We start from the raw sequence: 24255 nt of genomic DNA, 5'->3' as shown, positions 1-24255 counted from the left end.
TTGCAAAGTGGACAAGCTGTCTAATGACAAATCCCTGGGTGCTGATGGTGTTCCCACAGGAACTGTAGGCACAACAGCGGGAGCAGAATGGGGAGCTGGTTGATGCACTAGTTGATGAGGTGCTGGTAGAGGCACTGTTGATGTGGTGCTGGTAGACTAGGGTCAGGTTACTCTTCTATCTCCTCCTGATCCAAAGATAAAGCCTCCAGAGGCCCTTCCTCTGACATGCTACCCTCCTGTAGAATTTGGACAGGTGGTGTTGCCATATGCACCAGAGAAAACATTGGTTTTGCCTTGATGGTTGTGGCAAAAAAGAGAGTGCTGCAAGCACGTCCCTCTCCACATTAGCACTTTTAGCAAAGTAAGTGATCACCGAAGATTGTGTTGTCATTGTGGGGTTGGCCTTGGATGCAGTGCAACTCGGAACATGATGGTCATAACTGTGGATGAGGTGGTCGAAGATTCAATTGTGGATGGCGCAGTCGTGGTATATTTGGACCTACATCATTGACAGGAGTGTCAGCTACAGAGGAGGTGGTTTAGACGACATTTTGTGCTTGGGCCTCATTGATGGGCAACTAGTCTACAGTGCTGTCATGGATGTTGTGGATGAAAACAGACGTTGTTAGGTGTAAGACTATGATCTTGTCGTTGCTGTTCTCGTGGACAGAGCGGTAGAGGAAACGAATGACAGGTCCTGGTAGCCATCGTAGCCACCGACGGAAGGGCAGTCAGGATGTGAGACTTATTCCCATGTCCCCCTCTCAGGTTTCATCCCCATGGAGGTGTCCTCATGAGACTTTGACCTCTTCGCAGAGGGAGTTTTTTCTGAAGATCTGCCAATCCAGACACAGCCATAGTCAGAGGCATGGGCACCCTCCTCCAACCAAGTCACCAACCGTCTGTGGCGATCCTTCTGTGCCATTGCGGAGAAGGACTGGCAAATGGAGCAGGCATCACATCATGGTCTGGGTGCAGGCAATAGATACATTTTTCACGTCGATCGTCCACAAAAATGTTCTTGAGGCGACACTTCGAGCAGGGCTTGAAACGGCTCTTCTTGCTAGCATCCACAATGGCCGCGTGGAGGAGACCTCAAAGTCGAGCAGAGCTCCTCTCACAGTGAAAAGATCTTCACTGGCAACAGATCCCTGTTACCGGCGGTCACAAATGTGACCGATGATTAAGAAAAAAGGTTGAAGATATATACCAATTATAGATGGAAAAAGTCAATATTTTATAGAGCGAAACACTGGCAAAAAAAGCACTGCCAAAACATAAATGTGTGGTACAAATCTGATGATGGCCACCAGGGGTGGAGCTAAAGAGGGTTAGCCATAGGCTGGGGCAGTATGACCCAAAGTGACAGCAATAAGTTATATAAGTGATTAGCTTCAAAAACTGCTTAACTGCTTTAAGATTGCCAAGGATTTCCCACATGACGATGGGGGATATTCATGAGCATGTGAATCCATGAAAGATCCCTTGCTGTCGAAGCTAAAACTATTGATATGGGCATTTCGTGTTAGACTTGATTTGTTTGAGTTGCCAAGTCTACTCCATATGATTTGCCTGATTTTAAACTATTTCAGACCATCATTCCGAGACCTCCTGCATCATCATGACTTCCTTCTGTTCAACTGTGCCTGCTCCATCATCGGCCTCTGCAGCGGTCTGCTGACTTGGCAACCTACTGGGTCCAGCCCTTCAGTTCTTTGTCTGAGCAGAGAATTACTAGCCAGTTTTGAAGGGCCAGCTTTGCGATAACATGATGCTGCAGTTAACCCATCATCAACCATTTTGAGAGTCTTTGTCTGGGAGCTTGCTGGCCTCGGCTGTATCACTGGAGCGATCCCCTTGTGCCTGTGCCCAGGGACTTCATGGGAAGTCATTGTATCAGTAGCTGGGACCGCGACCAACAGAAAACCCAAATGTCCAAATGTACCAATGCACCCTTGAACCATGAATCGTTTCTTTGGGGTTCATCAGCCTTTTCAAAATGCTTGCGATCTTTGGGTCTCAAATCTATGGCTGGTAGCGGAGGACATCATTTACAGTCCTTCCAGGTTAACACAACCTAAATTATGTCTGCTTCTGAACTTTTGTTTCACTTCTGCAAACCTCCGTCTCGAGGTCTCTGGGGCGCATCTGGGCCCCGTGTCCGGGACAGCCCAAAGGTTGTCACTTCTGCAGCTTCCTGAGAAATACCGTATCACTTACCTTTAGTCTCCCAATAGACAGGCTATCGACTTCGTCCCGTTCATTCTTATAGACCTACATTTTTAAATTTTTGGTCATCATATTTTTTTCACCAGGAAAATCATGTTGATATCTTGGGTAGATGGTTGTTCAACATTTTTTGTTACTATTTACGGTTTTTATACATTTCGTTCACATTATTAAAGTACTTCTATGGATACGTGTTGATGCTTTACTAAAACTAAGGTGTACATTTTCAGTATATGCAGTTTGGACTTTCCTTTATTGAGTGTTTCTGTAAAGACAAACCGTAGTTTATGATTAGCCCGCTCTTCTGCTAAGCTACCTCAGTGAAAGTAAGGAGTAACTTGGTGGACACCACTACTTAACACTACAGGTTGGCCTTTCAAAGCCCTCACGAGAGGACACTTGAAATATCTCTCTAACACACTGAAATGTGGAAACCCTTGGCAGACGGCCCGGTACATGCATTTCGGATTTGGTCAGAGGAGGGCTCTTGTTCGAGGCCTACTTGATAAAGACACCAGAGGAATTAATCCGGGTTACTTAGTGCCAATGCTTCAATTGCCACGATCGGCCACAAGACGCCTGGACACTGCAACCTGGATGTCGTTGCTTTTAATGAAAGATCATCCACTATCGATATTAGGGTAGTTTAAAAATAAAGCAAGAAAAAATACCGTCTACGTGCCATATGGTAATCGAAAACACATTTTAATCTTAAATTCCATACATGCACACCGCCACCAAGTAGCCATAACTAGAAGTTCACCTCCAGATCGATCAGAGCCACGAAGCAAAGCACTATGGGTGAATTAGCTGGAAAGCTTGCTTTTAGCTCCATGTGAACAAATTCCCATGGTTTTATACAGCCGGGCTAATTTATGCATAGATGTATCAACCCATGGCGGACCGCTCTCAAGGGTGCAACAGTGAACCACATTCTCCTTTCCCAGTTATTCAGCATTGCTAGTGAGGCATAAATGGACATCCTTGAGCTTGGAGAATTGGGGCAGGTTTTCCATGCACCATGAATATTAATGAGGGTTTTTTTTTGTTGTTGTTGAAAGTGTGGGTCTCAAATGGAGGAACACGTCCATTGATGGCTACTAGGAGGTGCTTTGCATGTGTGGAATTTTAGCTGAAATGATCTACTGTATTGCATCACATTTTCTGAAAGAATATGGAACTCACAGCTTGCTTTTTACATGGGATTAGTAAAGGTATTAGTTCAGGACATACTATATTTCTTTTGGCATCCATATGCCTTGAAACATGCAACACTCTAATGTAATATAGAGGGCCTTGTAGCAGCTGCTGGTAGTGCTCCAGAGAGGCAGAATAAAGTGTTAACCAAATCCCTGACTGGCTCGTTAAGGAAACTAAAATGCTGGTGAATGAGTCAGTTGGCCACAACCTGCAGGATGCCTCCCTGCTGGGGGAAAGACATCTAGGCTTCCAAGAAAGAACGTGATTGCATGGGGTGTTGCTGACATTGCACACCCCAGTCTGTTAGCATTGCTTTCCTCCGAACCCAGTACATTAATTGTGATGTCTCAGTGAGAAATGGGGTTACATTAAGAAGGCCCCCCCCCTCTCTGATCATGTGCTCAGAAAGGCTTTAAAATATGTAGGATTGTGGGAGATTCCAGCATGCAGTGGGTGGAGTCTCTGCCTCATGTTGAGGGGTTCCCTTCCTGAATGGTAGAACCTGTGCTTAATTTGTTAAAAAAAAATAAGTGACAGGGCTCAAAAAATCTTGGCCCCCTAAAGCCGGCCACGGCGGGCGCCGCCCTCAGTATGGGAGCCTTGTCCGGTTCAGTGCTAGACCTAGATTAGCCCACCACCAGCCCATCACACAATTGTAATGACACAAAATGCAAGCAAACAGTGAGAAAGGACCATCACTCATTCCGGGAAAAGCCAGCGGTTAGAGTAGCGCCTCACGCTTCCGGCAAGAGAGTACCTGGAGTACAAGAGAGGGTACGAGAACCAATGGGGAGGCACTGCCCATCTGGGGCCTGAGAAGACGTGCTTGCTGCAGGTATGTGGAGGTGCAATGGCGCTGAGACTTCTCTATTCTCTACCCAAAAAACACACAAAAGCATGTAAAAAGACAACACGGAATACCATAAGCACCCTATGAACAATTCAAATCTACAAGGTCCTTCCATGAGAAGGATCTCATTTGGGCTAAGTGTTTTTGGCATGCACTTTATTCTCCAAATGGGCCTCCGGGGCTCAAACGAGAAAACAAAGATGTTAACATTTAACCAAGCAAATAGTGGTTATATACAGAAACTCAAATGATTGAAAATGATATCTGGACACGTTTTTCTACGATGCTTAAAACTTTAAATTGATGTTCAGATTTGTTGTCACAAACCTACTGCTCGTTGTTGTGGTGTTAACATTTGACTATCTACCTAAGAGCAGCCCTTTGTTTGCCTGTCATACACATGGACACCACGGATATAAAGTAATCTTTAAAAGTCTGCTTCATCAAGTCACTCACTTTTACTGTCTTGGAAGCAGGCACAGATTTTTGTCCTTGCCACCTGGATGACAGATCCCCGGGGACTGATATGTGAGACACCTTCAGGTTTCTCACAGTTCTCTGGGGGAGAGTGCAAGAAAGAGCTTTGCTGCAGTTTTGAACTCGTTGGAGCATTCTCAAAAGTGGTATGTAGGCGTGCCTAGGTAGAGGGAATTAGAGCAGACTGGATGCGAGAGGATGGCCATGATTGTGGAGAATCTATGGGGGTAGGAGATATGAGGAAACATCCATCTGAGGGTGCGGAGGTGGGAGGTGCACTATCTGGAAACTGCATTGATGTGACGGGAGAGGTTCAGGTCTGAGCTATAAGAGCATCCTCAGATATTGTCTGATGGGGATGCAGTTGGGGTGCGTCCGAATGAATGTGGCCAAGGGATGGGTTGGGGAAGTGGAGCTGTTTTGCTGCAGATTAGAATTTCTGTTTTTCAGGGGTTCAGGAGCAGGAGATTGTTCGTCATCCAGCAATCAATGTCTGAGAGGCAGGATGCCAGGTCGGGGGGGGTGGGAGTAAGGAGAGTTAATCTTGAGGATGATCTGGGTGTTCTCAGCATAGTTTTAACAGATGAGATTGTGAGAGGGGTAAAAGGTAGAGGTTGAAAAGGAGGGTGGTGAGGGAGGCTCCCTGGGAGACTCCACGCGGGACTCGGCAGGGGGCAGTGGAGAAAGGATGGAGACAGATGATTTGTTAGCGGTCGGAGAGGAAAGAGTAGATCCATCTGAGGGCGGAGCCCCATATTCCAAGGTCAAAGTGTCTGTTCATGCGGGTGGAGTGGTTAATTGTGTTGTAGGCTGCTGAGACGTCAAGGAGGATGAGAGCAGCGCAGCCCTCAGTCTGCTGTTCTTTTCAGGTCGTCCCAGATAGCGACCAGGCAGGATTCAGTTCCATGGAGGGGCTTGAAGCCAGACTGTGCAGGGTCAAGAAGGCTGTGGGCCTCAGTGAAAAGGCTGAACTGGGAGTAGGCTGTGCAGTCTAGTAATTTGGCTATGAAGAGATTGTTGAAGATGGGGTGGTAATTGGAGGGGAGGAGGTGGGTCAAGAGGGCTTTTTTTAGGAGTGGTTTGACATGAGAGGTTTAATATTCAGGTGGGAAGAAACCTGCTGTTTGTGAGTGGTTGATTATGGATCTGGCAAGGGTGCCTGCATCAATGGAGGGGAGGATGTTTTTAAGGAGGATAGGTGGACAAAGGATTACTGGGGAACCTGTGGGGTGGCTATTGGAGAGACGCTTTGAGAACTCGGGATGGGAGATTGCAGAGAATGAGCTGAAGAGTGTCAGAGGTGGTGGCAGCAGAACGGGGGTTGTCGGTATGGGGGTTGCTAGTTTAGCACGAATGGCGAGATTCCTATTGGCGGCTGAATTGAAGTAATGGTCAAAGAGGATGTCGTACAGTGCCTGGGAGAGGCAGAGAGGAAGAGCAGAAAGGGGTCTTGAACATTATCTTCTAGAGTTCTTTGCAGGGATTGTCTGATTTGGCGATGCAGGAGATGTAGAAGGCTTCTTTGTCTTTTCTAATTCCGAACTTGGAGGTGCTCATCTGTCTATCCAGGGTGGCTTTGTTTTGGGCAGAAGGGTTGGGATGCCAGTGTCATTCCAGGCGATGGTTGAGTGTTTCGAGGAATTTGAGGCGCAGGTTGAACCAACTGGGGAATGACCTCTGATGGTGGGGGAGGAGGTGTTTAGTGGGGACCGAGCATCTGAGAGTCATTGGTCGAAAAGGTCTGGGGAGGGGTAGATTGGGAAGGGAGGAGAGTAGGGCGGAATAAATATCTGGGGAGATGGTTAATGCTAGGCAAGATATGGAGTAGTACCCTTGGGATGCACTACAACAACCTTGACCTCCTGGCAATAGGAACCCAACCTTTGGTATATGTCTGTACTACACAGGTTGGTAGTGTGGTTGAGCAGCCAGGCTCATCTCAAGAGAGGTCAATGGGAGCAGTAGGGTAGTTACACAGAGGTTCACAGTGACAAGTATCCAAATAAACTCTTACACTCAAGGTTTCTTGATTAAACAATTATTAATTTATTTAATAGTCAGTTTGAATAAGCCTTCTTCAGAGGGGGCAATCTAATAGTAACACACAAATACACTTCAAAATACACACTCTTAGTTTCTCTAAATCAGCAAGTATCTATTTGGGATGGCACACCAACACTTACTACACCCTTAGGTGACTTAAATAACTAGGACACTGTTGACACTAATATATCACTAGTACATTTAGAGCATTACTTAGATGAGTGTCAAAGAAAAGAGTTATTCGAATAAAACAAGAGATCACACAGATATTCAGAAGCAGGTAAGTACTTTTTTTAAACCCCCAATGCAAAGTCAGTTAACCCTTTCCTGGAAGGAACGCAAAACACACAAGTAGAGGAGAGAAGACTCATTCAGAGAGCCAGGCCAAAGTCAATAGGGCAAAAGTCTAGGTGAGCTGAAGCTCTTCTTGCAGGTAGGTAAAAGTATTGCATAATGTTTTAAAGTCTTGTACAAAAGTAGAATCAATGTAGGGCCACAAGCTGGTAGGCTTATGAGTAGTAGAAGATGCAAGCAACTCTACCGAGCAACCAAGACAAGTCTCAACTGAGATCAAGTAAGGCTAGAACAAGAGGCAAGTTCTCTTAGACTGTACAGTACCTTTGGTTACAATAAATGTTTCCAGCTGGCTTCTGTTCCTGTGCAGCTCTGCAGATCCTGTTGTTCCTTTGCCTCGGTCGTGGGGACAAGAGAGAGGACTTCCGGGGACTCCTGCCCTGCAACGGGAAGGTCAGCGGCAGCAAATGACAAACTTCTACTAAGTGGCCCTTTGCGGTTTCAGCTCCTTGCTTCTCAGCAAATAGCACCACCACGGACTCTCAGATACCACTCTGGACTTTCCTCGCATCTGGGGTCCAGCACTCTTGAAGCGGCTCAGACTCGGTCAGTCCTGCTTACTGGGAGTCCGGAGGATCTTCCACAAGATTGGGTCCGACTTAAAAGTAACGCACACAATCTGGTGTTCCTCTCCCTGGCACTTCGGTTCCAACAGCAGCAGTACAGACGGACAGACAGCTTTGAGAGGATGTTCAGATGGGCATACTTTGGAGTTGATTGGTCCCACCAACTCAAGGGGAGAAGTCGTCCTTGCCGGGCTTCTCTAGTTGAGGCCAATTCAGAGCTTCAGCACAGCAGCAGGGCTTCACCGTGTAAACCAACGGTCCAGGAGTTGCAGCAGTCGTCTCTTCCAAGTTCTTCTTTGGATTCCTTCGCCCAGTGATCGACTCTGCCTTCCAAGCCAAAAAGCGTTGCATTTTATGCAGGTTTCTCCCATTCCTTCCAGCCTAGCTGTCAATCACACAATAGGGTGGCTGTCCTTGCCGGACAGCCAGACGGCCGATCACCTTTGGGTGCATTCCTGTAACCAAGGGGATTAAGCACAGGGAGTTTCTGGCACCTCACTCACTTCCTGCCCCTGCCAGATATACTGGAACCAGAGACGGGCTTCACTTGTGAATCCCGCCAAAGACAAAACGTACAATGAGACCAAACCTGGTTTGGCGCGCAGAGTAAATCTCAAGAAGGACCGTGCCAACAAGAAATGGCGAAAAACGAAGATTGGGACATTTTGACAAAAATGGCACCAATGGGTGCTGTACTGCAGCTGCAAACACAGCCCACAGTAAAAATACACATCGGTAGTTAAAAGTAAACCACTGCCACCAGCCATTAATTGTGGCAAGGGTAACATAAAAATGTTACATGAGAAACTAGACAAAGGGGATACTAAGTAGCCCATCCAGCACCCTATAGTAAGATTGTGTGTACTGGGTCTAGAAAGTTACAAATGAAAGTCAAGTCAATTTTACTTCACTGCTCTTGGAAACAGTAGTTATCCAAGAGAAAGGTATTTAAACCTTTGGGAAATCTGAAAGACTTCCCTGTGCCACTGCACTGAAGTTGCTGTGTGCCACAATGTAAAGAGATGCCTATGGAGTTTGCCAGACTCCAAAAACCAAAAGAAACAGAGTTAAAATCACAGAAAAATACATGAGAGTGGGAAAAAGGTCTCACTCTCTCCAGGTTAAAAATTAAAAAGTCCCAGAGTCCAGCAAAAGTGCTAGGGGTCTCTAAGGTAGAGAGGAATTAGCACATTTCTGAGCATTCTCCCTAACACTTATCTTGTTCCAGAGCAGAATCCTGTCTGAGATGGCAGGGGGCTCAGGACAGTGAAGAAGATAGAGTGATCAGTTCAGATGATGTGGCGGGTGAGGGCGTACGCGATCAGGTTGGACGAGCTGAAGGTGTGACCTGCAATATGGGAGGAGCCTTATTTGAGTTGGGTCAGATTAAAGGCTTCCATGTTGTCAATAACATGACGGCTCATGGGGTTGGAGGGGGTGTCGAACCAGATTTCTAGATCCTCAGGAACAGTGAGAGTCTGGTGAGATAGCATTATATCTGCTACAGAGTCACTAAGGAAGTCTGAAAAGGTTCTGTCATAGCCTGGGGGTCTGTAAAGCAGGAGGAAGCTGAGGGAGAAAGGAGAGGAGTGGCATTTAACTAGCAGTGATTCGCAGGATCATTACAGGGTTGTTTCTCGACCTGTAAGGGTGTGAGGTGAGGTTTGTGGAGGATGGCTATACCATCTGCTCTGCTGGGCCTGTTGTGGGTGATCAGGGAGTAGCCTGGGAGGAAGGCCTTGTGCGCAGTGGGGAGGAAGTCAGTGAACCAGGTTTCAGTGATGAAAAGGATATCCGAATTTTCCTCGGAGAAAAGTTCAAAGATCATGTGTTTGTTTCTGCTGACTGATATGGCGTTGAGGCGGATGCAAGAGAGAGGGTTGAGGGAGGCAATGTCCTGAGCTGGGGTGGGGTGGTGTTAACGAAGGGGATTCTGTGGGTGGGGCTGGGGGGCATGGGTGGGGTAAATAGAAGGGAAGGAGAAAAAGTGGAGAGGACGAGAGGATGGACAAAGTTGGGCGAGGGAGTGTGTAGCAGAGAGGGTTTGCAGTGCAGAGTGGGGAGGGCAGTCCGGCTTGTTGGCTGGAAAGACTTTTGCACCTGTGCCAATGGGGGCCTGCCAAAGAGTGTGGGAGCGATTGCAGCGTCCAGAGTTTAGGCCCACGCTGAGCGGGCTTTGCTTAATGAAGAAAAGGTCAAGTGACAAGGCAGGGGAGATATGAGAGAGAGAATGGTGGTGGGGCCTTGGGTGTAAGGTGGAAAGCAAAACGAGGACGAAGCAGGGTTATCAGGGGAGATAGAATGGGCAGGATTGTGTGACGGGGGGTAGGAGGTGGAATTGAGGGGATAGGTAGGGGGTAGATTGCAGAGGAGGGTGTGTGCAGCTGCTGGAAGAAAGGTCTTGTGGTCCTCGGTTGGCGGACGGGTGCCAGGGTATTGCGGGTGAGGGCTGGGGGGGCAGGGGAATCAGCTGATGGGGAAGCTTTGGCCAAGACTGTGAGGGCTGTACTGAGGGAAGGGAATGTTGAGTGTAGGACAGGAAGGGTTTTGGCAGAGTGAGAAAGGAGGAGGGTGGGACTGACATACGGGGGTGTTTGGTCGGGATGGGAGCAGGGGGGTGGTTGGGCAGGGTTAGGATGGTGCTGACAGGAGGAGTGGGAAGGGAGGAGGGGGAGGGTGGAGGAGGTCTCACAAGGTGGGAAAAGGAGTGGGCAGTCTGAGGTGTGGAGGTGGGAGGGGGCACTGGTCAGGGGATTGGAAGAAGGGGAGGGGGTGGGCTTCTAGTTCCTGATGCGCCAGAGGGCTCCTCTGGCTTTGGAATTATGTGGCATGGTTGAGGACTAGGATAGGCGAGGGACAGATGACTAGGTTCAGAATCAAATGGGCTGCATGCAAAATACGGCCACGCTGTAGAAATTAGGCTTGATGCAGAAAATCGCTACTTTGCCCAAATGTGCTAAATATAAGATTATGGCGGATTTACACCAGTGGCTAAAGGCAAGATAAGGCTCCCTTACACAAGTAGCCTGAGTGCAAAATATGGGTTATGCAAACAGGCTAAAAGCAAAAAAAGCTCTACTTTACTCAAGTAGGCGGATCCCAGATACGCTATACAAGAATAGAATAAGGGTTCATCCAGGTAACTGCCGGGACGATGTCCCACATTTCTCTCATCTCATCTTAAACATTTACAAGCCTACACATGCCTCCTCTTGCCTCAGTCATTGGTTTCCCTCCTTCAGAAGGGCTATGGTTTCTTGGGGTCAGGGTAAGCTATGAGGCAAGGATCTCAAGTATTTGGTTAAAGGATAATCAGAAAAAAGAACTACTAATAAGGCAAAAAAAACTCTTTAAAGCACTTGAGGAAAAGACCCTTTATACTTTAGGTATATCAACTCTGGGAAGACGCATGTCCCTGAGTGCCTGTACATAAGTTACCTTGTCTGGGAACACTTTAAATCAGTTACAAGGCCGCCTAATGCTTGTACATCAATTCCTGCCCTCCAGAATCTGCGTTTATAAATTACTGGACTCTACGTACACTACTTACCATGCCATATAATGTTTGCACATCAGTTACTGTGCCCTAGAATCCCCGTACACAAGTTACTGTGCCCCACAATTCACGTACCATTCCCCAGAATTCTTGCGAATTAGTTACTGGATCCTGGAATTCTTGACCAACTAACTAATCGGATGAGACGGCATTAGAAATGTATCTTTATTTCGGGCAAACCAGGGCTAGAGAGTTAAGAAACTGGTCAAGGACTGGTAGAACGGCTACAATTTTAAATAAACTCTCCTCTGGTCCACTTACCAGAGTCTATTTTCCCCGTAAAGCACCAGTTGGACAACTGCATAAGAGGGAAGATTGATTAAAAATGTGTGGGAATCAAAGTATCAAAAGGCAAGCATGAAGACATCGAATGAAATGCATAATAGCCATGAATGACAACCCTGCAAATATCCATCTTCCTTTCTTTAGGTACGGACTATGGATGTACACTAATTGACCTTCTGCACAATTGATCGTGAAATTAAGGTAAATTAGGACATATATGTGGGGGGGGAAATCCCCGCAACCCCGCCTCAATCCAAAAACCCCCAGAACCCCCAACCCAATCCCATTATATTTTTACCCTAAACATATATATATATATATATATATATATATATATATAGTAAAATAAAGGGAAAAGGTCAATTGTGCAGAAGGTCAATTGAGACCACTATTATTAGGTCAATTAGGAGGAAATGTCAATTGTAAAAGGTCAATTTGGGTAATACCACGGACCATCACTGAATGAAGGTTCTGGGTCACCTACCTGCACAGCCTACACCCAGAAATCACAGCAAGATCGTGCCCACGGTGTATAACAACAGTTCCCCGTGGAGAATGCACTGGGCAGCAAGCAAGGCCATCCATGTTCACCATCATACTGCATACAGAATTATAATAGCATACTCTCCTATAATTGACCACATTTTTATTTCCCTTTAAAAGTGCATCTGTGTTTAATTAACAGTGTGTTTATCGCATGTCAAAAATAGAGTAGATGACATTTCAGAAGTGACCTTTATTTCAATGCAGCTTACCTTTTAAAAATGGGTTATTTATTAAAAGAATAAGTTTCAGTGCAACCCAACAGACATTCCTAGGTCGGTGCATAAATGTTTCAAGGCCGATTAAAGGAATTTAAAGTTTCAAGTTAAAGCTAGGTTTCAGAATGATTTTTTACTGTTTTTAAATCATATAGTAAAATATTAATGCCCAGATGCGGCAAACTGACCTGTTTCCCTGGATGCAAATAGCACATTTTGGTGGTTGTTGTTGTGCATACATATTTAAAAATGAAAGTTGCAAATCATTGCGTACTATCTCACAAGATCAAAAATGCTTAAAAATCAAACTTCAAATGACTGGAAAATCAAAGGTCATTTTGCTCTTTCAGAAAAAAAGAAATGGCCTTAGAAGTGGTCGTTAGAAATCCCATTCTGAAGTGCTGTAGCGAAGCCGAAGTCAATGTAAGCGAAGAGATCACACTTCAGTCCAAAGCAAACAATGATCACAGATTGACGTCAGTGGCATAATGGCAGGCAGACCTTTCTGAGGAAGAAAATGTCCAGTGAAATTGAGACAATGCCGATCATTTCAGAGCACTCCTGTGAAGATTTCCGTTCCAGGAGAGAGTCCGGTGCGGAAACAATACCCGGTGGAGTGCTGTACAACTTCCCGTTGCTCAGGAAGATGCGAGCCATCTGTTGGAATCTTCACGTGGGGCCAAGGGCATGAAGTGACGGGGCCACCCCATTCTTATTCTTTCATTGGGTCACATGACTGCCGTTCGTTAGGCCAATGCCTGCATCTCGTGGTGGTTATACGCACAGGAATCAGTTCCGCCCCAGGCACTCCAAGTTCATAGCCTTCTGAATTCTGCAAGAGAGTAAATTAGCATTAGAGGTCGAGCAGTTTCAGTAAGTGGTTCTACCATTCAGATGGTTTCATAGGTAGGTGGTTGGTTAGTGGTCGCTGTGGGATGGTAAAGCCATGCTCATCAGGCAGGACCTCACCAAACCGCACTGCCTCACGGCATCTGGCCTCTCTTATGCCAGGTCTGAGGAGGCACATGCAACGAAAACTCAAACTTCGGACACTGAACAATCTCCATTGTCATCAAGCAACGTTCCTATGCATGCACTGGGCAGGTGGAGTGTTAAAAGGGTAAGACTACTTGCATCAGAATGGTAAGCATCAAAGTAACTGGAGTGATATGGGGCTAAATGTACAGGTCAGGGAGTAGAGTCCGGCAATGCCAATAAAAACGTGTGCGGGTATCAAACTGCACCCGAGTGATTTGGACTTGGATCACAAACAAAGAGGAGTAAGGAGTGGTCCTGCGTAGGCATTGGTCTCCTTTTTCCGATACCGCTAGCAATAACCCCTGGTTTGAAACAGTCAGCATTGATTGCGTTAAGAGCGGGTCAAAAGACCCCAAAATAAGGGTTCCTTTACCCTCCCACAGGAGAGAAGTGCTCAAACCACTCAACCGCAGTGTGTGTCTGACCTTCCACCCTCTTCAACATGGTGGGGGCATTGCATTTAGCAGACACTTCCCCATACATAGTAAAGTCGATCTCTCTCCCCTTTCCCTCCTTTGCCCAAACCATGCACAGGTTTGGGAAAAAGTCTCTTTTTGGGAAGGTCTCCTAATAGACTTCCTGCTCTATATTCTGGTTCTGCCTAACATCCCAATAGTATGATTTTCCCCAGTGCCAGGAATAGCCATGTGCTCCTGTTTAATGGAAATTTGGGGTCTTCTATCCAACAGCCACCTTCAGAAACTGCAAGCACCACTGTTGTAGGTGTCATGCATCGAGGCAAGGAGAAGGACACTTGGCAAGTCGTTTCTATCCCTTTGCTCATTATCGGATGCAAGCCCCTCAAATATGTAAAGAAAAGTCACTTTTGGGGTCCTTGGGTAAGCAGGCTGATGGCTCCCGAGGGATCAGCTTTTCAGTGCCCTTTCATAGACACGGCTTAAGAAGCAAATCCCTGGCTTTCTGGAAGCAGGGTTTACTGCCCGACTGTGGCCCATCTACACCTTGGCCCATGCACGGAGTGGCCCCCGCCCGTGAACTAGGTGCTTGTACAGCCACTTCCCCCACTCTGTGCGCCACAGCTCTCTTAGCGGTCACACCGCCTCATCAATAGCAGCGACATTGGCGCTGATAGTGCACCATTTTGCAGTCAATGTTCCACATGTGACAGGCGATGTTTCATCAAACAATTCAAGGCTTTTGCATGTCTTAAAATGCTGCTTAAAAGTGGTCTGAATCCTTCGAAAACTAAATGGCTTGCTTCAAACTTTAGACCACACCACCATTTGTGGTCAAATTCACTCTACCAACTCTGCCAATATCTGAATCTGACCATTGCGGTAAGTTGATTCACAGTACCTACCTCTCAATGGGGTAGCCTCCTTCGCAAAGGTTGACGAGGGCATACAGGTGTCTCAATGCATATTCATACTGCAGAAGAAAGACAAGATATTAGGGTGATCAGGTCGCCTACACTCCATAAATTCACTGCTAAGCTAAGCTGGGCAGAACACTGAAAACATTGCAGCGGTGGTCGTAGCTTCCAAAGAACTGTTCCAACGCACTCCGCACTGCACCGTTAGCAACAACTGCATGAGAAGAGCCACTGTTACAAGGTTATTACATGAGGATGGCATGGGGTGATGTTGGGGAGTCTACCTTCTGCCTACAAGCTTCTGCCACTGATCTAAGCACAGGCACTCTGAAGAGTGCCTCTGAGAGATTGGGATGTACTGAATGGAGGAAGTGTTGATGGCAGATGGGCTGTGCCAATGGGGGCAAGTGGGTGTGAATGTGAGGTCAGACGTCCTGCGGGCTGGGAACGAAGAAGGGCGTTGATGAAAATAGTGACAGGTGGGGCCAGAATTGGAAGAAATGCAAGGCTCAGTAATGCTAGGGAGTCACACCTAGATGGACAGGAGCTTTATTGAAGGTAGCTCAGCAGCTGTGAAGGGAATGGTGCTACCTGGGGGAGGTAGAGTGCGAGTGCAGACTCTGAGGTAATACATCATAGGAGTAATCCAAAGTATTGGCAGATGCAAGAGTGCTGGTAGTAGTGCATGGTTACAGATTGGCAAAGGTGATGGGTGTAGAGGTAGGTTCATCTTAGATGGCATAGTGGGTTTGTCGTGAAGTATCACAAAGAGTGCTTCTGGGTGAGGGGAGTGTACTGTTACAATTAGTCCTGTCTGAGCTGTGGAGGAAAGGGTAGTATAGTACAAGGAGGAGCATCACATTACAGGTAGAAAGTGGAAGGGGATGGTGGCAGCTGAAAGGATGTAGTGTAGCGCTATACTACGGGTCAGCAGACAGTGGCTCACTAGATGTTTTAACCTTCAACTCCCAGAATACCTCATCTTTGACCCTGCAGGGTATGGCTGATGGGAGTTGTAGTACGACACATCAGGAGGCATACAATGAAGTGATGGTAGTATTTATGAATGACTTTTCTTTTTACATCCCTCCCCAACTCTTGGGTCGGTCTGCTCAGTCAGTCTACCAGGTCATTGTTTGGTTAGCCTTTGTGCAAACCTTTCAAGCCCACCAAAGGTGGCTTCCCAGCGTCATATGCAAGTATTTTTACTGAAAACTTTCTAACAGCAGGAATGGTGAACAGATGGGCAGTAGAAGGGTGACCTCTGCGACTCTCTCTCACTCTCTATTCTCCCGTCTGGGCCTACTCATTCTGCAGGGCACACTCTTGATGCTCTGATCTCTTCTGACCTTCCCCTCTCTGTCCCTCTCTCCACTCCTCTCTCCTGGAGTGATCACTTTCTCCTATCCTCCCACCTCACCCTCCCTACCCCACAGGCAAAGCCACCCTCATCATTGCCACCCACCTTCTCGGTCATCCGACCCATGAAGCGCGTGTCAGTTGCAGCTTTCGCTGCCACCTTCTCGCCCCCCCCTCCCCCTTCGGCTGACTCCCACCCTGACACAGCCCTCTCCTTGCTCCACTCTGCTATATCTGATACTCTTGATATCCTTGCCCCTGTCATGAAAATCCGCCTGAAGCCCAAAGCCAAATGTAACTCCTGGTATGATTCGGATCCCGTCACCCTAAAACGCAAGTGCAGGTTGGCAGAGAGGAAATGGCGTGCTTCATGTTCATCCTCTGACAAACTGGCCTGCCGCCTGCTCCAAAGGCAATACCGTCTCTCTGTTCTCACCAAGAAGAGAGCCCTTATCCAAGCCTGCATCTCTGCGGCATCTAACAACTCGGCTGAACTCTTTAAAATCTGCAAGGAGCTTGCCAACCCTGCTGCAGTCTCTACCTCTCCTGTCCCCTCCCAGGCCCTCTGCACTGCACTGGCCTCCCACTTCATCTCTAAAACTCAGGACATCCTGTCCTCACTCTCCTCCTATCACCTCCCCCCTCTCTTCCCTGCTCTTCCTCTGGCCCTTCTGCAGCCACCCCTCCTCCCTCCTTCTCTGCCTTTCCCCTTTTTTCTGCTGACGAGGTTTCCAGACAAGTCCGATCTATGAAAGTCTCGTCTAAACAGATTCACCCCTGTTCCTCCAAAACTATCAAGGACCACATCGACTCCCTGGCTCCTGCCCTGGCTGACTTTTGCAACCACTCCTTCACCTCTGGAGTCTTCCCATCCCCACTCAAGCACTCCCTTGTGCACCCTCTCCTTAAGAAACCCTCTGCCGACCCCTCCTGTCCGGCTAACTATCGCCCAATCTCCATCACTCCCTTCCTGGGCAAGCTCCTGGAGAAACTGGCCATCTCCCAGCTTAACCTCCATGCTGAAGCTGTTGCTAGTCTCCATGACCATCAATCTGGCTTCAGAGCGGCCAGAAGCACGGAAACTGCTCTCCTGAACATCCGTGAGGACCTGCTCTTGAACCTCGACTCCAACACTCCGTGTGTTCTCATTCTGCTCGATCTCTCTTCTGCCTTTGACACTGTCAACCATGCCATCCTGCTCAACCGTCTCCGTGATAACCTGGGTATCACTGGTCAGGCTCTGGCGTGGCTGACCTCTTTCCTTTCCAATCGACCCTCCCAGGTCCAACTTGGGTCCTTCCTCTCTGACATCTTTTTCTCCACCTGTGGCGTTCCCCAGGGATCTAATCTCTCTCCCTGGCTGTTCAACCAGTATCTGGCACTCCTTGCCCACCGCATCGCCGCCCTCTGCCCCAACTTTCAGTGCTATGCGGACGATACCCAGCTCATTTTCAGGCTACCCTCGGCCTCCTCCTCTCCCTCCCTCATCTCTGACTGTCTGTCTGCTATCCAGGAATGGTGTGCTGCCAATGACCTCTGCCTTAATGCTAGTAAGACTGAGATCCTACTCATCGGCACACCCACTCCCTCCTTCCCTGCAGCTCTCTGGCCGGCCTCTCTTGGCCCTCTTCCTGCTCCTACCTGCAAGGCAAAAAACCTCGGGGTCATCTTCGACTCCACACTCTCCTTCTCTCCTCATATATCTGACGTCTCTAAGAAGTCACATTACCAGCTGCACCTCCTCAGAGGTATTCTTCCCTTCCTCTCCTTCCCCCAGAAGCTCACTGTCTCCCGAGCCCTGGTTCTCTCGAAGCTGGACTACTATTAACAGCCTCTATCTTAATCTGCCTGCCTCCACTCTCCGCCCTCTGCAACTCATCCAGAACAGAACTGCGAGACTTGTCCTTGGCCTCAAGCCCAGGGACCGTATCTCTCCAGGACTGAAATCTCTACACTGGCTCCCAGTGGCTGCGAGGATTAAGTTCAAAACCCTCTGCATTGTCCACAAGGCCTTCTGGGGCCTGGGGCCTAAATACCTTCAACTCTCTCTTCCTAAATATCTTCCTTCCCGAGCCCTACGCTCATCTGTCTCCAACTCCCTCAGGGTCAGCCGCTTCTCGAAGCAACGAGCTGGGGGTAGATCTCTCTCCGCGGCAGGGGCCTCCCTTTGGACAGCCTTCCTGCCTCCCTGAAACTTGAGGAGAACCATCTCCGGTTCCGGAAGCACCTCAAAACCTTCCTCTTCACTTCTGCTTTCTCTCTCGCTCTCCCCTGCTAAATTCTTCACCAATACTGCACTGATTCTGCAATCTGGGCCACTCTCACCGACCTCGGTCCTGGGCCCAGTCACTCTTCACTTGCACTGCCTCCCTGGCAACCCCTGCACTGCGGGACTGTCTCTGTGTCACTACAGCCCCCCCACCCCCCAGCACTTGTCTGCACTTACCTTGCACTTGCCACCAGCTGGCCCTATTTATTTATTATTTTATTTCTATTCTACTTATTTGTACTGTACTCCCCCCTCCCCCCTTCCCCTTGCACTTTTCCCTTCCCCCTACCCCTGCACTTGCGCGGTCTGAATGACACCTGGCCTAGTAGGATCGTTGTCTGTCTTCCCCTTGTTCCCCCCTCCCTGCCTCGTCGCGCCTTGAAACACTTGTGTATAGGCGCGTTACAAATGCCATATCATATCATATCATACTGTTCTTGAGAAGCATTGGGAAAAGTGCATCTGGCAGTTGGTAAGCAGAACAATGACTGGACATAACTGTTCACTGACTGTAAAGGAAGGATTTTACAAGGTTACTGATAAGAGTTCAAATGGCTTCAATATTGTGGATTTTGTTCAAGAGAAAGCCTTTTGTTGAAGTAGCTTCTGTAACTGTGGGTGGCATACTGTATGATGGTTTGTGGGTATTTTGCAAAGTTGCTATGATCTGAACCAATCATTGTTTCAGTTAAGAGGTTTGGCTGTTTATTTGTGTGGACTTATTTACGCAGGCATTACCATGTGGAAAGCCAAAAAGTGTTGGACCGAGCATAAATCAAACATCAGGCTCAAAAATCTAAACTCCCCTGTGGCATTACATTTTGTCGAGGCTGGGCATACCATGCTCTGCCGCACAGAAGAGGGGACTTAGGCACCCGATTATTGCAAAGGGAGGATTGTTGGATGCAGTTCTTGGAACCCATGGCCCCTAGGGGCATGAATGCAGAATGGGATTGATCTAGTTTCCTTTAGCGCGCACTGGTCTCGCTAGAATATTCCTTCTAGCCACACATGAGACATTGCTAGGGACTACTTCGCAATGTATTTTTAAACACATTGAGCAATGTTGGCTGATACCATTTGTACATGGGGATTCGAGAAGGTGTAGATTGTGAGCAGTATCAAAACATGGTGTACATTCGGTTTCCATCCGATAGCTTGACATCGGATTGTGGGTAGGAGTGATCATATTTTTAGATCGTCTCGCGACAGTGTGTATATGATAATCTGAAGAGGTATAATCGGACAGTACTAGATTGTGAGCGGGAAGTCTCAAGGAAATATGTTTCTTCCTTCATAACAATATGTATTAATCTACGCCATTTTAAGATGGCGCTGTGCGCCGCTTTGGAACATTTCACATGTTCGGTGACGGGGATATGCGGATTGTGGCTTCAAAAGTTACGAGAGTGGCACTTGACTGGTTTGCCAGGTTCGTGCCTCACTTCTTGATGTATAATTATAATTTTTCTTTTATAGCGCGCTCAATACCAGCGAGCGGTTTCTAAGCGCGGGATCGGGATTCAAGCCTGTGTTGCGTTGCGTTGTCAAACGTGTTGTCCCTGGGCTATCCTTCCTCCCCATTTACATTTTCGTCTCCTGGTGAGATATGTTTTGCATTGAGACTTGTGGTGATTTTCAGCTGTTGGACGGGTGTTTCCAATTAAGCTTGTACCGTCGTTTCTTGAAAGTGATGCAGCTGCCGCCCATGTTAGTGTACATATGTTAATGAGACAGGTAAGGAGCATGTGAATAGTCCAATGAGAAGGCGTGATCTACTCTCTTTGACATGGTACCTTTAAGTAGTAGGTCCTTTCTGTTGCTATATCCGACAGGAACTTCTTCGTTTACAGGCATCGTTGAATCAGTATCGAATATTACCTATTTGAGGCTAGTCTTGTGTATTACGTAATTTGCCTGTATGGTGTTTACATTGGTTAATGTTTGTATGGATTGCTATTTATAGGAAGGCAGCAGGATTTCCCTTGACAAGGGATATGTCCAACTAAGCAAAACGTGCACGGAGAACAAAGGAAGATTGCGAGCACTGCTTCTTTGGTTAAACTCTTTGCTGTCAATGTATTATTTTTGTGATACTTTGTATCTCATGCTTCGTTGAACCATATAACTTGCTTTTGAACTGTTAAACTTTGAGCTTTTAATTGTTGATTTTCTTTCTTTTGACTTCCTAAGACTTGGATATTTTCATATTAAACACCATTATGAGAATCTGTATACGGTCTACTTGCATTTGTATTTACGTATTAATGAAACACTAAAAAGGACATAAATAACGTTAGGGAGTCTTTCCCACTAAAGTGCATTTGGGTAACTCATTATTTCAATGAGACTTGTGTACGTGTTGCGTTTTATTTGGACATGCAGGCACTGCTATAATGTCAGTGGTGGATCGATGTTGGGATGGTTGATGGCCCATGGTGGATGTGTGGGGGAGCACCGACAATGCACAGGGGGCCATTAGAAAGTACATAGGGATCAGGGCAGCATGGCAGATGCACAGACTGAAGCTTGGATAATCGAGGGGGTCCGACCATGGCAGATCCACAGGCAAACCAGGGCAGATGAGCTGGGAAGGGCATGTTAGGAGTGTGGGTAGAGAGTAAAGGAGGCACGGGGAATGCACAGGGAGGGCATGGCATGTACGTAGGGACTGCTGTGTATGGCGAGGGGGAGGAATTGCAGGTATGTAAAGCTTGGCAGATGCTCAAGAGGTGCATGCAGGATATTCAAACAAGCACGATGCACAAAGACGGCAGGCACACACATTACTTTTGGAATAGGAGTGCAGCAGGTGGGCAGGAGAGCGTGAAGCCTGCAGGCAGAACGTGAAAGGTGTGTAGAAGTTGCAGACGTGCAGAGGATGCATACATGAAGCATGGCAGCTGCGTAATGGGAGAGTACAAGATGCATGGGAAAGCTTGGCTGAGGCTTAGGGGAAAATGTATAGTACGTTTGGGGGAGGCTCGAGAGCAGCATGGCAGATGGACACAGAAAGTGTAGTGTATGGACAAGAAGTGTAGCAGGTGGCCTTACAGAGATAGTGGACGTCCGAGATTGTGAGGTCAAATCCAGTAAACAAGGACATGTGAGAAAAGACTTGGGGCTCATGGAATGTTCCAAGCAGCAGTCATAAGACAGCACAATGTGCTTGAGGTTGCAGATGGAGAATGCCATGATCTTACTATGGGAGAATGCCAGTTGAAGCAGCGGGTCTTGAAGTGTTCCATGGCGGCCCTGTAACACTTGCGTTCATTGATGACCAGTCTGTCAGTCAGAATCTGTTGCGCCCGCACATCTGAGTTTGTGACAAGCAGAACAATGTTCTTCATGGTCTTTGCAATTAAATCCTTTGCCTGTAGGAAAACAAAACACAAAGAAAACTTGTTCAAAGATTGCAAGCAAACATATACCACCCTTGTAGTTGTCCAGTTTTTAGGACGTGCTGAAGCATTCTATGTTTCGCCATAGGAGGAAACGGAAGCAGATAAAAAAAAATGCTTAGGGTTCCGTTCTAGGATAAAGTGGCGACACCAGGACTAGAACTTGGATCTGCAAGTTCCACACAAGCAAAACATTAGCTTCTAAACATCTACCTAGTAATTCGGCTTTATTGTTGAACTGTCAACTGTCGTAATTCAAGAATGAAAATCTTCGTTCATATACAACCTCACATTATATCCTCAAAGATTATAATTTAGAGACCATGAAGTCCATAAAGACCATGAAGTCCATGCATTCAATGCTTCTTAATGGAAGTATATCTAAGTTCGGGCATATAGAAGTTCACTGCTTGTTCCAACCATCAGTAGCGAGAGAAAGGACACATACATTCACAAGTAAAACCATTTGGTACTTGTGCAGAGGTGAAAGGGACCTAGCAGTTTGGGAAGGGCTTGGCCCTCTTGGGGCAGAATCAAGAGCGATTTGCATACAGTCTTTCCCTTCTGTAATGGTGTGACAGGATTAAAATCAACAGATGTTTTGGAGGGTTTGCTCAGAGCAATGGCAGTGGTTATGATTTATTACAACCTTCCAGCCATCACTCTACTGTACTACACGATTTAGACATCATTGAAGGTATCCTAATCTCTGCAGATTGATAAAACGATCAGCAGGAAAACTAATTCAGACGGACATGGGTAGGACTTGGTGTGACTAATAGAAGAGGCTCACGTCTATAAAGAATGCATTGCTTCACTATGGCAGGAACCAACAGAGAAGTAGGGGACATTACAGAGAAATTCCTGCCCGTGTTCTACCGTAACAATTGGCTTCTTTTTAAACATTCTGAATAATTGCCCTTCAGACCATAACTCAGTTTTTGTTCTGCAATAGGGTTGACATCTTGACGTAGCCTTGCAGTCCAACGATCTGAAATCAGTACAAATTCAACCTTTAAAATATCAGATAGTGTCTTAAATTCGATTTAAGAGCAGAAAGAACCTGGGCCCACTACAGTAGTGTCTTGACTATCGAGCACTGGTCAAAATAGTGCATAGCTTGCTCCAACTTCCATAGTCAAGCTCACCAAGGCAATTCTGGACCTTTGTAGGAAGCAGATTTAAGAATGCATTGTTTGTGGTTCACCAAGGATCCTATGTCTCTTTCAGTGTTGTTTGGATAATCAGTGTTCAGGATGCAGCCTTTGCTGGGGCTTCATTGATTAAACGCAAAGCACTTGGTTTGCCTGATGCCCACTGCCTACCCAACCATGCTCCACTCCACCGAAACCTTGAGTGTGCAGCCTGCAATGGTAACATCTTTGACCGCACGTTGCAGCTTGTGCACACCTACAGCCCTCTACGCTGCAGAATCAAGACTTGAGATGCAGGTGCACTCTGACTGCTCTCATATCTGCAGGTTATCGCAATATAGTTTCCCTAGTAGTCAAACCTTCCTCCGTCTAAAGACCCTACACTCGTACTTGGTCTTAGTCGTGCTTTATCAGTTAAAACACTGCAAACTTATTTTGCATGTATAATATTTTTACTGTGCACATTTACTGGATTTGATTAAAAAAGCCATTCACTGTTTTTAAAAAGTGTATACTTTGATTGTACTATCTCAATTATTACATTTGGCTTTACTATAGTCTCAGGCCACTAACACAAATACACAAAGCTGGTTCTTGATCGTTCAACATTGATACCCTTCGGTGAACCGAGGACCATAGGAGCGATTATTTCTCCTAGTCCATTTAGTGTTTTGATAACGTGCCAAATGGGGTCCCTGTATGTGTCATCTCTAGTGACTGCAGGTTTTCTCCCTTTGCAAAAAACCAGAGAACCAGCCTAGCATTTTCCACTGAGGTTTCGGATCAATCAATAGGTCAGAACCACTCGTGATAACCAAAATTCAAGTTTTGAAAGTGGCTGGCACTTCATAAGAAAGTTTAAGATGTCATCTGCTCTTCCAGATAGTTTAACACCTGCAGACCATGCCCATCTAGTATAATTAGCAGTAGTGTGTTTGCTTAGCTAGACAGAATCCACTTCGGATTCAAATGAATGTAGTTGCTTTCCAAGGGGATGATGCTTGTGGAGAGTGTTCTAGACACAGATTAGGTTTTCTAAGAAAGCTCAAATAAAGCCTACGTTTGTGAACTTTGAGGAAACATTTTTGATGCAATACTGGCCGCCTTTGCTTAAATTATATGAAATTAAAAAGGTCCCTTTACTAACATATTGGATAAAGATGTAGAAGGAACGTATGAATTGAAATAATTAATTGGAAAGTTTAGAATCAAAACATATTTTGTCTTAGAAAGCCATTATCTACACAGCTTGATTAAGTAAGAACTAGGTATAACGATAATTAATTTGAAGAATGAAAGCGCATTTATGATAGGTAATTTATAACACGCTTAATACCCAGAAGTTTCTAATCGCAGACCCGGGGATCAAACCTGTGTTGC

The 24255-nt window shown here is 46.7% G+C and overlaps 1 protein-coding gene across 4 annotated transcripts in view; it reads right to left on the bottom strand.

Annotated features, from left to right (window-relative positions):
• Positions 1-12276: 12276 nt before the first annotated feature.
• LGMN (legumain) overlaps positions 12277-24255 on the bottom strand; it is a 207184-nt gene continuing 195205 nt past the window's right edge. For all 4 annotated transcript variants that reach the window (XM_069637735.1, XM_069637738.1, XM_069637737.1 and 1 more), the window contains 3 exons: positions 21524-21694; positions 14681-14748; positions 12277-13153 (listed from right to left, as the gene is read on the bottom strand). In XM_069637735.1, coding sequence (XP_069493836.1) covers positions 13111-13153; positions 14681-14748; positions 21524-21694 — 282 coding nt within the window. In that variant the 3' untranslated portion in view covers positions 12277-13110. The remainder of the gene's footprint in view (positions 13154-14680; positions 14749-21523; positions 21695-24255) is intronic.

This window comes from Ambystoma mexicanum, chromosome 14 (assembly GCF_040938575.1).
Source record: "Ambystoma mexicanum isolate Mex_15411 chromosome 14, UKY_AmexF1_1, whole genome shotgun sequence".
In the NCBI taxonomy this organism is placed as follows: Eukaryota; Metazoa; Chordata; class Amphibia; order Caudata; family Ambystomatidae; genus Ambystoma; species Ambystoma mexicanum.
Note: the sequence above shows the minus strand (reverse complement) of the source record. Positions and strands in the feature narration are given on the sequence as shown.